At 47.0% G+C, this 12,944-nt stretch overlaps 1 protein-coding gene across 1 annotated transcript; it reads left to right on the forward strand.

The window, feature by feature from the left end:
• The first annotated feature begins 10,478 nt into the window (after positions 1-10,478).
• LOC121496296 (ATP synthase F(0) complex subunit C2, mitochondrial-like) lies at positions 10,479-10,961 on the forward strand. Its single transcript, XM_041764735.1, has one exon. The coding sequence runs from the start codon at positions 10,515-10,517 to the stop codon at positions 10,938-10,940; it is 426 nt and encodes a 141-aa protein (XP_041620669.1). The 5' UTR covers positions 10,479-10,514; the 3' UTR covers positions 10,941-10,961.
• The last annotated feature ends 1,983 nt before the right edge of the window (positions 10,962-12,944 follow it).

Consider the following 12,944-nt stretch of genomic DNA (forward strand, 5'->3'; position numbering starts at 1 on the left):
TAGGGCCCTGAGGAGTTGAGAGTCATTTCAGAATGGTTGTTCTTCTCTTAACAAGCAGAACAATTGGGATTCTCATGTTATCTATCTAACAGATGAGGTTCAGAGGTTCCAAGAGGGTGAGGGGCTTGTCCAAGGCACATAGCTGGTTGAAGGCCAATGTGGCTGGAGGGAAACATGAGGCAAGCCTAGAGAGGTCCACAAGAACCAGAGCACCCAGCCTGACAGCCTTGGTTAGGGGTTTTGCATTCTCTCTCTCAGAGTGCCAGAAACGGGGAGGCGGGGAGAGGCAGTTACCTGAAGGACAGATGTGATAAGCTATAGTGTGTTTGCATCAGCAGAAGGAAGGACTGGAAGGGGGCAAGTGGCAGGAGGCAAATGGGATAAAAGCTCTATTGAAAGCGGGTCTGGCCTGAACAGGGAGATGGTGGGGTTGTCATGGCAAGGACAGGTGACTTGCCCAAGGTCCCACTGCCATCTGAAATGAAATCTCCCCATGGACGAAGCCACCTCCTGTGTCATGAAAGGCCTGAGCAGCACTGAAAAGGTTCTGAAGCTAAAAGCTAGAAGGACCTTCTAGTGAAGGAGAGGGCAAGGGGGTGTGATCTGAAGAAAGGGGATAGAGAAGAGGGCTTCTGACAGTCCCCTGGGACCAGTCAAGAGGCCTGTGTAGATTGACACACACACGACACCCAAAGAAAACGAAGTTCTCCTCTCCCATCTGCCACCCCTACCCTGTGTCTACCAGTCCATCTCTGGTGGCTTGAAGGAACCTAAGGGAAATTCCAGCGACATTACAGTTCCAAACACAAACACTGCCCCGAGCCCCAGGCAACCCCATATTTCCGCCTCCACCAATTCCAATAGCCTACTGGCTTTCTTTAAAAAAAAAAAAAATAGGCATTTCTTCCCAGAGGAGCACCCAACAAAACATCCTTTCTTCTTGGAATGATGAGCACATTTTGACAAAAATGTACTATTTCCTGTGCTCGGTGTTGCACATTCATTCAGGAAAGATTTTCTTAGCACCTACTATGTGCCCTGAATCCGAGCACCCAGAGGCGGTGCCAAGTCCGGAGTTAAACTCTACCAACCAGTGCTCCCGTGGTGGGTGAGAAAATCAGCAGAAGGACTGGAATTCCCACCTGAATTCAGAGTTCTGATTCCACCCAGAACGGGCTGCCCCTATGACCAGGGGCAAGCCCCCACACCTCCCTGGCCTCCGTTTCCTCCCCTTAAAAGAAGGGTACTGGACAATCTCTAAGTTCTCCCACAGCTCTGTCTGTCATTTTCCACGTTTGGGCAGCCAAACATACAGAGCAAAGCAGCAGGCACAGAACAGGCTGTGTGGGGAAGCGTCCTCAGTACCAGGGACGCATCAGTCAGGCCGCAAGACACCCTGGTAGGAAGAGTGTCGACTGTACGGGGAAAGCTGCAGTGCTTTACCTGGAAGGTAAGTCTTCAACAACCAAAAATAGCATTTTTAACCTCTCACACTGGTGAGAATGAGCAAGAAAAATACCTCAAGGGGGAACCTGAAGCTCTCAAATATTGCTGATGGGAATGCCTATTGGAATAGCCTCCTTAGAAGAAAATAGGACAATATGTATCAGAGGCCTTGAAAACTTGGATACTTTTTGACATGGCAACTGAAGCCTTCTGGTGACCTGACTTAAGGACACAACTGGGCAAGAAGGCAGAGAGATATGGGTACCCATGTTGGTTAAGCAGTATTGATAACAGTGAAAAAGGATGAATGGGACAGGAACATTGTTTTGGACCTCCAGTGAAAACGATTTTGAGGTTAAAAATGACAAGAGTGGATCTGTGTCAACTGACATGGACTCTGTGTGTGTGTGTGCGTGCGCATGTGTCCAAGAAAGAGAAGAAGAAGATGATGAAGGAGGAGGAACACACACATACATTGACGTTCATGTTGCATGGGGCAGATCTGAGGGGTGGAAGGAAGAAGGGCTTCTGATGGCACCCCAGAAACAGGCTGTACACCAGGCAATCTGTACACCAGGCTGCTGATTAAACTTCCCACTGAGCAAACCTCCGATATGGCCCAGACACCGCACTCCCAGGCCCCAGAAGACTCTTGGTTCCACCCCACAGCCCCTTGCAAGCCCCTGGCCCATCCATCTACCTCCTCCACACCCACAAAGCTCTGCTCCCTGCAAGCCAGGCTCCTTGGGCAGGACCCTCGATGCTGCCTGCCCTCAAGCCACCTGTCCCCTACTGGGAATGCCCTTCCTGCTCATCCTCTTGTCAAGTCCCACACTCTGCCCACTTTACAGATGGGGAAACTGAGGCTCGTGACAGGAAGTGACTGCCTACGATTGCCCTGCTAACTGGTATCAGACCAGATCTCTGACCCCTCCAAGTTGGTTGTCCCTTTTCTGAGAACTGAGTTCTGGAGCCTTGGACCTGCGTGCCAGAGAGCAGACACTCCCTTTGCCCCCTCCAAAATGGATAGTCCTAAAGCCCCAGGTCTCCCAAGGCTTCCTTATTTCTGCCCTTGGGGACACTTCGAGTTCAAGGCTGGCAGAGGAGGATTCAACAAACTGGCTCATGTGCGCCCACCTGGGTAGACACACAGCCCCTGGATCCCACGTTGCCTGGAGGGGCAAGGCAGGCCTGCATTTGAGTCTTCCTCTGCCACATGCTCACAGTGTTACCCTGAGAGAGATCCCAGCCTCTCTGTGCCTTGGTTAACTCAATTACCGGGCAATGATGGGGATAATACCCACGTGCTCCAGTTACCATGACTACAGAACAAATTGCCCCAAGATGTAGCGCTTTAAAACAACACTTATTTCACTCACGAACTGATGGTTTTGGGCAATGCCCAGCCGGGATAGCCCATCTCTGCTTCATTCACTCAACATCAACTGGAGCAACTCAAAGTCTGGGGCTGGAATCATCTATGGCTCCTGAAGGCTTGGGCTCACACAGACAGCAGTTGGTTCTGGTGGGGACCGTAGCCAGGGCTGCAGTCAGAGCACCTGCAAATGAGCTCCTATGCTGCCTCATACATGGTAGCTGGGTTCCAAAGGCAAGCATCATATGTGAGAGACACAGAAAGACAGACATAGAGAGAGAAAGATCCAGAAGGAAACCCCATCATCAGAAGTCACATTGCAGCCCTCCACCACATTCCTTTCAATGAGGTGGTATCAAGTTCCCACTCACGGTCAGGAGGAGGAGAGCTGAGCCCTGCCTCTTTCAGGGAGAGGTGCTGGAGGCAAATGAGACCAAAAGTATTGCTGTGATATTTCTGAAAAGTAAACATGCACACCAGGTCATTGAGGTGTTCAGGAAGATCCAATGCAACAAGAGCTAGGACAGCACCTGGCCCGTGGTGGGTACCAGCTGCTGTTAGGTGGTTGCTGCCTAGAAGAATGCCCAGGAGACTGGAGACTACGGCTTGGAAACCAATAGCCACATCCCGAAGATCAAGCTGGAATGTGTCCTCTAGACCCCAAGTCCAAAAGCTCAAGGCTCAGTTCAGTCACCCTTATTTGAGTGAGCCAGGGCCTGCTTGTGACAAGAGCACTAGAAAACCCTAATAGGGTTGAGAGTTGTCCCGATGTGCCCCCACCCCACATTCCCATCACACCCCAAAATTATTGCTGAAGGTCCCAGATTAGGGCCAAGGGTGTTGGTCCTAAAGAAACCACACAGTCATAAAATAGACACAAAACGACACAAAATACTGAGGCAAGCCGCTTGGAAATGAGAACAGAAACCTCTGCAAACCGCAGGGCCAGTGGGAACACAAGGCTGCTTCTGGAAAGCAAGGGGCAGATGTCTTCTAGGTGGGCAGCAATGGCACCCTGTTACTCATGGCCCACCCAGGCGGCTGGGCAGCCCTGTCCCGGGCCAGACCGTGAAGGGGGGTGGGGGGGGCCTCTCTTAACAAGTCTTCCCCTGCCCCTGCCAGTAAAGGTCACACCATTCAAATTTCAGCTGAAAAGACCCACAAAATCCCAGAGTGCTTTTGTTTTGATGTCACCAGCACTTTTTTTTTTATTAAGATTTTGTTTATTTATTCATGAGAGACAGAGAGAGAGAGAGAGAGAGGCAGAGACACAGGCAGAGGGAGAAGCAGGCTCCATGCAGAGAGCCCATTGCAGAATTCGATCCCAAGACCCCAGGATCACGACTGAGCCAAAGGCAGACACTCAACCACTGAGTCCCCCGGGCATCCCATCACCAGCCCATTTCTAATAGTGGAAAATCGGGCAAGTGCCAGAGAAGACAAGCAAGGACCCTGCGTAGGCACCCACACGCTGGCCTGTGCACATCCCAGCAGCCCTGAACACCCAGCACAGCACGGATAGCTGCCAGGAACCAGAGCAAACACAACACACAACACGCTGGGGCCAGAAAGGACTCTAGAAATCACCTTACACGTCCCCTTCATTTCTCAGAGAATAAAAGTGAGGTCCAGAATGGGATTAAAAATGACCCTGGTTTCTGCTGACTCCTTGCAGGGCCCAAGCTCCTGGGGCTGAAGCCGTGACTCATTCCCAGCTGGATGGCTCTGGGCCTTGTGCCCTCCGGGCCTGGGCCGGGCACCCACTCCAGACACGCTGGTTCTGAGACAGTCTGGACCTGGGCAGAGGGAGTCCTGAGACCCCTGGGTCCAGCCCCAGGAAGCCAGCCCAGTTACCTGGCTTGTAAGACCCGATGCCCCTTTACAGTGAGAGTTTTAAGGGAAAATGCAGAGCCCCTTGGCCAAACACTGTTGCGGATTTTAGGACAGTGACAGAAGGGTATTAAAGCAGAAGCGCAGCCTCTGAGGCCAGGGCCGGTGTTGACACGTAGGCTGCATGCCCTTGAAGCCCGCCTCCCCAGAAGCTTCCCTCACACCATCCTCAGCACTTCTTGAAGCTGTTCCCTCTTCCCAGCCTCTGTACCACTGCCCCCTCCAGGCTGCCACTCACACGCACCCCCGGGGGCAGCCAGTGTTGCCTTTTATTATTGTCTTTAAAGACTTATTTATTTGAGAGAGAGAGGGAGAGGTGGGGAGAGTCAGAGAGAGAGGAAGGGAGAGTCTTGGGCAGACTCCATGCTGAGCACAGAGACCGACACAGGCCCAGGCTCACCACCCTGAGATCACCACCTGAGCCTAAACCCAGCCAATGGCTGAACTGACTATGCCACCCAGGCGCCCCTAGAGTCATCTTTTAAAATGCCGCATGTGATGACATCATCCTCTGTTGATAACGTTCAGTGTCTCCCACCCACCCTCCCCAGGTTAAGGACCAAACGCTTTACCACAGCCCATGGCACCCAAGTGGCCCAGCCCCTGCCACCAGAACCAAGAGGGTGGTCTTGTAGCACCCTCTTTCCAATTCTCTGAGCTTCAGCCATTGCCAAGCTCCCTCTTGCTCATGCATCATATCCCAACAAACCCAGCACATCCTCCTAACCCCGTCACGACCTCCTGTAGTACAACAGACCTCTCCTTCCGAGCACTTTGCACAGGTGTGACCTCATATCAGGAGGGGAGGGGTTTAACTAATGCCTGTCCCCAGGGGCAGAAGCCAGGTCTGGTTGCATTCACCATCATCCCCTCTTAACTCTCTTAACTCCCCATCCCCCCTGCCTAGCCCATTGTGTGTGCACAAGTCCCGTGATACACGACTTGCCTAGTAAACCAATGTCACATGCATGGACATCCTGGGGCTGGCAGTGTGCCTGGTGGTCATACAGGCGACATGATGTCTTCTCAACCGTAACAAGAGGACAAGAATACCTTCTTTTATGGAGTGTTGTAAGGATGAGGGTATGTATAAAAAGCACCTGACACAAGAGAGACACTCCTCAGTAAGTGTCTATTAAGTGTCTGTGGGGGATCACACACAGAGGTCTGGGGCAGGGCACATTTCTCTCACATCCTTTCCCCAAAGGATGTGGGATTCTAGGAAGAAGCTCTTAGAATCACTTATTTCTACTGCTGGATCAGAGGTTTAACGCCACCTCCCTTCTTGAGGAATATGCATTTAAAGAGAGACTTCTGGCAAATGAACTTGAGTTGTCAAAGTGCTCTCAGCCAGGCACAGTAGGTGCAGAGGGGAGGGGAGTTCAAATCCAGCTGGGGCTACTTCCAAATCCAGGTCACATTCTACACCAGGTGGCCTTTTGGGGGAAATGTTTAACTTAACTTAATTTTAGCTTCAGTTAGTTTTAACCTAAACTCTAATCCAAATCCAATTTACCTAACTTCTGGTATCAAGAGAAGCAGGGTGGACACCCAGCCCTGCCCACACGCCTAGAGCTGCCCACCCCTCACCCCCCATCCCCCCACCCCCGCTTCAGCCAGCTTTCTTGCTCCTGAAGAGCTTCCTGGAGCTCAGACTCAATGAAAAGATCATCAAGTGGCCTGGTCAACCCAAACAGAGGGTGAGCGGCCCCTCCCTGCCGGGCCGCCTGCCAGAAAAAGGAGTGGCACAAGGGCCACCGCTCATTCTCTCGGCAGCCTTACCTTGGCTCTGCCCACCCAGGCAGGGTCTGCAGAGCCTGGGGGTCCTGTCTGGCCTGGTAACAGACAGGCGTCGTGTGGTTCCTGCCAACAGCTGTCCAGGGGAGCTGGAGAGGGATTGGCGGCCACTTGCATCCAAATGAGATTCCAGGCAGGGGGAACTGAACCCGTGTAGCAGAGCCTGGCTCCTCCAGCCTGCACCACTCAGAGCCTGCGGGGAGCCCAAGAGCCTTTATAAAGAAGGCCAAATCAGAACAACCTCCCACATTTGTCTTGCTTTTGTTCTTCCTCAGACCACATCCTGGTTAGAGCTTTAAAAACAACTCCATGAGGTCCTTAGGCAGCGATCCCCCTTCCTCAGAAGAGGAAACTGAGACCAGGGAATGATCATCTTCGGTGGCAGCATGGCAATCATTACTGAGTGCTTACTGTATGCTTCCTGAGAGCTCTGTATGAACCATTTCAATTAAATTCTGGTAAGTGTATTCCATTATTATCCTCATTCTATAGGTAAGACCTGGGAGCTGGGGAAAGCCAAGTAACTTGTTCTAGGTTACAGAGCTCGTAAAATAAAAACGAGCATGGGTTTGAATCCAGGTTTGCCTGACTGCAAAGGCTGCGGGCACTAGACTAGTATGCCAGACATCTCCCAGAAACGGCCCATCTGTGAGGTTCCCACTCCATGTCCAGAGCAGCAAGATTCCTTTCATTTCTGGGCCCCCGCCGGTCGACGAGGCCGAACCTGCTGCCAAACCTTGTCCTAATGCCTCTCTCAGACCCCACACTGCCGCTCAAGTCTATGAACCCACGGCTCCCAAGGAAGTAGGGCCCAAAGCATGATGGCCAACCCATCTATCTGGAAAATGCTGCTGCATGATCAAAGTTCCCATTCCATAAAAACTCTAGATGTTTAATAAAACACAACCTTGGCTCTGAGGAATTGATAGGAACACCCAAATATGTAGAGTCCCAGAACACCAAAGCTCCCACTGTGCTACAGGCACCGTTTCAGGGCCTTGAGATTTGGCTATGAATAGGACAGACAAAGTCCCTGTCCTCATGGAGCTTTCATTCCAGTGAGAGAGACAGATCATAAACAAATATACACATAGAACAGTAACATGATGGCAGGAGGGAATGAGAACTCTGAAGAAGAAAAAAATCAAGGTAAGGAGATAGAAGGAGACTTGGCTGCTATTTTTTTTTTATTACTTGTTTATTTATTCATGAAAGACACAGAGGGAGGCAGAGGGAGAAGCAGGCTCCATGCAGGAGCCCAATGTGGGACTAGATCCCAGAACTCTGGGATCATGTTCTGAGTCGAAGGCAGATGCTCAACCGCTGAGCCACCCAGGTGTCCCTTGGCTGCTATTTTTTTTTTAATTTTTACTTATTTATGATAGTTACACAGAGAGAGAGAGGCAGACATAGGCAGAAGGAGAAACAGGCTCCATGCATTGGGAGCCCGACCTTGGCTGCTATTTTAGATAAAGCCATCAGGGAAGGCCAATCTGAGGAGGTAACGCTGGGCAAAGACTTGATAAACAGGGAGTAAGCTATGGGAAGACGTGGGAGATGAGAATTTTAGGCAGATATAACCGTAAGTGCAAAGGCCCTGAAGCAGCAAGAATCTGATGTAGCATGAAGGCAGTGTGGCCAGAGTAGAGTGAACTGAGGGTACAGTAGTAAGAAATGAGGTTATGGAGGCCAAGGGCCAGATCATGGAGGACCTTATGGGCCAGCAGAAGAATTTGGACTTCATTCTAAATGTAAAAGAAATTGGAAGGTTCAAGTGGGGTGATGATATAAGCCTATAAATCCTATAAAATTATAAATCCTATAAAAATCCTATAAAAATTTTTTTATTTTGCTTGAACAGCAAAAATTTATTTTCTCACACTTCTGGGTACTAAACATTCATGATTAAGGTGTTGGCAGGTTTCTTTTTTTTCAGCTTTATTTACATATAATTGACATACAGCACTGTGTAAGTTTAAGGTATACAGCATGTGACTTAATATATATTGCGGGATAATCCTCACAATACATTTAGTTAGCTCAATCATATGATATAGATAATTTTAAAAAGAAAATATTTTTTCCCTCATCATGAGTAGTTTTAGGATTGGCTCTCTTAGCAACTTGCAGATACACCATACAGAAGTGTTAACTACAGTCATTATGTTGTATATTATATCCCTAGTACTTATCTTATAACAGGAGTTTTGCACCTTTGACCACCTCCATCCAATCCCACTGCCTGCCCTTGGTAACCACAAATCTGATCTCTTGTTCTGTGAGAGTGGTTTTGTTCTTTTAGATTCCACATAAAAGTGAGATAATATGTTTTTCTCTGACTTATTTTGCTTAGCGTAATGTTTCTAAGATCCATCTATGTTGTTGCAAATTTCATCTTTTTTATGAGTGAAGAGTATTTTAAACATATATACACACATATATTCTCTACATTTTCTTTATCCATTTATCTATTGATGGAATGATGAATATTTTCAATTATATATAGAGAGACAGAGATATCTATATTTATATCTATATCTATATCTGTATCTATATACTTCAGAGAAGTGGGAGAAGGGACTGAAGGGACTTAAGCAGATTCCATGGTCATCGCAGAGCCTGACATGGTACTCAATCTCACGACTCTGAGATCACAGACTGAGCTGAAATCAGGAGTTGGACATTCAACCAACTGAGCAATCCCAGAATGATGAATATTTTCAAAGATCACTATGTTAAGTAGACAAACGACCACCAGAGGATACTGGTTAAGTACTGCTACATGACAAACAGTCACAAAAGCTCAATGTCATTCAATAATATAATTGTTCTCAAAATTCTTAGTTTCTAAATGCCTTTATACTCTTAAAAATTACCAAGGACCCCAAACAGCTTTTGTTTATATAAGTTACTTTTATTGATACTTACAGTATTAATATCTTAACTGAAAAAATTTTAAAATATTAATAACTTTTTTAAAAAAAAGATTTTATTTATTTATTCATGAGAGATGCAGAGAGAGAGGCAGAGACATAGGCAGAGGGAGAAGCAGGCTCCCTGCAAGAAGCCTGATGTAGGACTCGATCCTAGGACCCTGGGATCATGACCTGAGACAAAGGCAGATGCTCAACCACTGAGCCACCCAGGTGCCCCTTAATATTAATTCCTTTTAAAATAACAATAATAAAGTAATTACATGTTAACATACAAAACTTTTTTTAATGGTTTTATTTTTTTTAATTTTTTATTTATTTATGATAGTCACACAGAGAGAGAGAGAGAGGCAGAGACATAGGCAGAGGGAGAAGCAGGCTCCATGCACCTTTGGGCCAAAGGCAGGCGCCAAACCGCTGCACCACCCAGGGATCCCAAGGTTTTATTTTTTTAAGTAATCTCTACAACCAAGGTGGGGGCTTGAACTCACAACTCTGAGATCAAGAGTCATGCACTTTATTGACTAAGCCAGACAGGTGCTCCTCCCCCTTTTGATTCAAGTAATCAAAACTTTTTATTTTTATAGGTGAAAGAGAAAGAGAGAGCATGGGGGGGGTGCAGAGGGAGAGAGAGAATCTTAAGCAGGCTCCATGCTGGGAGTGTGTGCAGCTCAGGTCTCACGACCCTGAGATCATGACCTGAGGCCAAATCAAGAGTCAGACACTTAACCCAATAAGCCACCCAGGCACCCCAGTGATCAATATTTTTAATTAAAACCGCTGCACTTTATTAAAACTGCTGCACCAAAACAAAACAAATATATAACATTAATTACATTTTTGCAAGTCTCTTAATAATCTGGCTCAATAGAAGGCAACTGAATTATGATATATGTTTCTACATGCAGTCAGCTGCACTATGAAGTTTTGGTTGAGGAATCGGATAAAAAATGAGCCTTACTGAGATGTAGTTAGAAAAAGGGCCCCCCCCCAAAAAAAAGAAAAAGGGGCCCCCTCTCGGTCATCCCCACACTGGGAGCAGCTCTCCTGCTACAGCCCCTCATCCCCTGAAAATGTACGTCTGTGCAAAGTTCATCTCCACCCCCTTCTTGGTCCAGAGCACCTCTCAGCTGTTGAGCCGATCACTGTCTGCAGTGGTGCTAAAACCACCGGAGACACCGACAGATAAAAACCTCAGCATCTTGGCAGCCCCAAGTCCCCTGACCTCACTTATTCCTAGCCACAGCTTCCAAACCAGCACCATTTCAAGGGACATTGACATAGCAGCCAAGTTCATTGGGGCTGGGGCTGCCACTGTAGGGGTGGCTGGCTCTGGGGCTAGAATTGGGACTGTGTTTGGAAGCCACATCATTGGTTATGCCAGGAATCCCTCTCTGAAACAACAGCTCTTCTCCTATGCCATTCTGGGCTTTGCCCTCTCAGAGGCCATGGGGCTCTTTTGCCTAATGGTGGCCTTTCTCATCCTCTTCGCCATGTGAAGGAGTCGTCTCCACCTCCCATAGGTCTTTCTCCCATGTCTTGTCTGTCCTGTATGTTCCTTTTCCTATACCTCCCCAGGCAGCCTGGGGAAAGTGGTTGACTCAGGGTTTGACAGAGGGAAGACAAATAAATACTGTATTAATAAGGGGGGAAAAAGGCAAAGGAAGAGTATTTTAACAGCTCTTTCAGTATTGTGGATTTTCTTCTTTGATACTACACTAAAACTCAACACTTGTTTCAAAAAAGGCTAGTTAGTAGCAATGTAGCAAGAAACAATCTAAATGAACTTATAACACAGTAATACATCAAAACCCATTGGTTAATCTTGTCTGTTAAATGAGTATTTACCCGTGCATGATTTCATAACATCCTGCATTGGTCATTTGAACAATATCAATTCACTGAGTTATGCAGATCTTCCAAATGTTGATAAATTTCATCAAACAACATTCTAAAACTCACATTCATTAATATCACAATGAGCTCATCAGGAGTGTCTTTAGGTATTAGGAAGCCCTCAAGCTCAGCGAGGTATATACAAGTTTTCTGAAGTTCTCCTTCTCCCTTAAAAACTTGAATTTAATCCTTGCCAACAGATACTGCAAACTCTTCCCTTTGAAGTGACAAGTCCATTTCATTCATGTTTGAGAAAGGGTCTGACAGATACCCAAATATGAACACGCATAGTTTGTTTTCACTAGTTCTTTCTGGTAAGAACTGTGTTCTATGAAAAAAAAAAAAAAAGCAGCCAGTCCAACTCACAACTCAAGTAACTAACTGAACAAGTGCTTTTCTTTGTCACAACCACCATAGGACATATGCAGAAGTGCTCCACACCTGCTTCTGACCTCATCACCCAGAGTGATGAGTGCTCAAAAGTTGTTATTTAACAAATTTAGTAATTTTTTCTGCTTCATCCAGAACATTTTTAAGTGAAACTGGCATTTTTTACTCTAAGTGTATGGCAGTAAAGAATATGATGACTACTACTACAAAGTGGCGCCAGTCCCTTGATTCATATTCAAGGACCAGCAGTTCTATCCACCGATGGTAAGCGGAATAATGTCCCCGCCCCCACCAAGATGCCCTACTCCTTATGATGGGACCTAATCCTTAGGACCTGTGAATCTTTTTTCTTTTTTTTTTTTATGATGTTCTTTATTCATTCAAGAGAGACACTGACAGACAGAGAGGCAGAGACATAGGCAGAGGTAGAAGCAGGCTCCATGCGTGGGACTTGATCTGGAGTCTCCAGGATTACGCTCTGAGCTGAAGGCAGATGTTCAACCGCTGAGCCACCCAGGCGTCCCTGTGAATCTTTTCTGTTGCATGGCAAGGGAGAATGAGAGTCACTGGTCAGCTAACTTTGAGATGGGGGATATTTTCCTGGATCGTGTAGGTGGACCCAATGTAATCACAAAGTTCTTTATAAATCAAAGAGGGTAGGGAGCAGGAAATGAAATGAGGGTAGGGAGTGTCAGTGTCAGAGAGAAACTATAACATTGCTACATTTCTGTCTTTGAAGATGGAGGAAGGAGCCACAAACCAAAAAGTGCAGGCAGCATAGAAGCTGCCTAAGCATATGTACCTGGTTTGAGATAGGGGTTCAAATTCATTCTTGAGCATCTGGATATCCAGTTTTCTCCAAATCATTTTTTGAAAAGACTATTGTTTCTCCATTGAAGGGCCTTGGAAGCCTTGTAGAAAACCAACTAACCGTAATGAGGATGGCTTATTTCTGGACTCTCAGTGATAATCCACTTGCCTATATGTCTATTCTTATACCAGTACCACACTGTCTTAATAGCTCTAGCTTTGTGGTAAGTTTTGAAATCAAGAAATGTGAGTTCTCCAACTTTGTTTTTTGGCTATCCTGGGCCCTTTACATTTCTCTATGAATTTTAGAATCGTCTCATCAATTTGTGCAAAGAAGCCAGCTGGATTTTTTTATAGAGACTGCACTGAATCTATAGATCAACTTGGAGAGTACTGCCTTCTTAGCA

The sequence above is a fragment of the Vulpes lagopus genome, chromosome 7, assembly GCF_018345385.1.
Source record: "Vulpes lagopus strain Blue_001 chromosome 7, ASM1834538v1, whole genome shotgun sequence".
Taxonomy (NCBI): domain Eukaryota; kingdom Metazoa; phylum Chordata; class Mammalia; order Carnivora; family Canidae; genus Vulpes; species Vulpes lagopus.

Excerpts from the sequence above, each read along its gene's own strand:
- LOC121496296 (XM_041764735.1), top strand. The coding sequence starts at position 10,515 with ATGTACGTCTGTGCAAAGTTCATCTCCACCCCCTTCTTGGTCCAGAGC.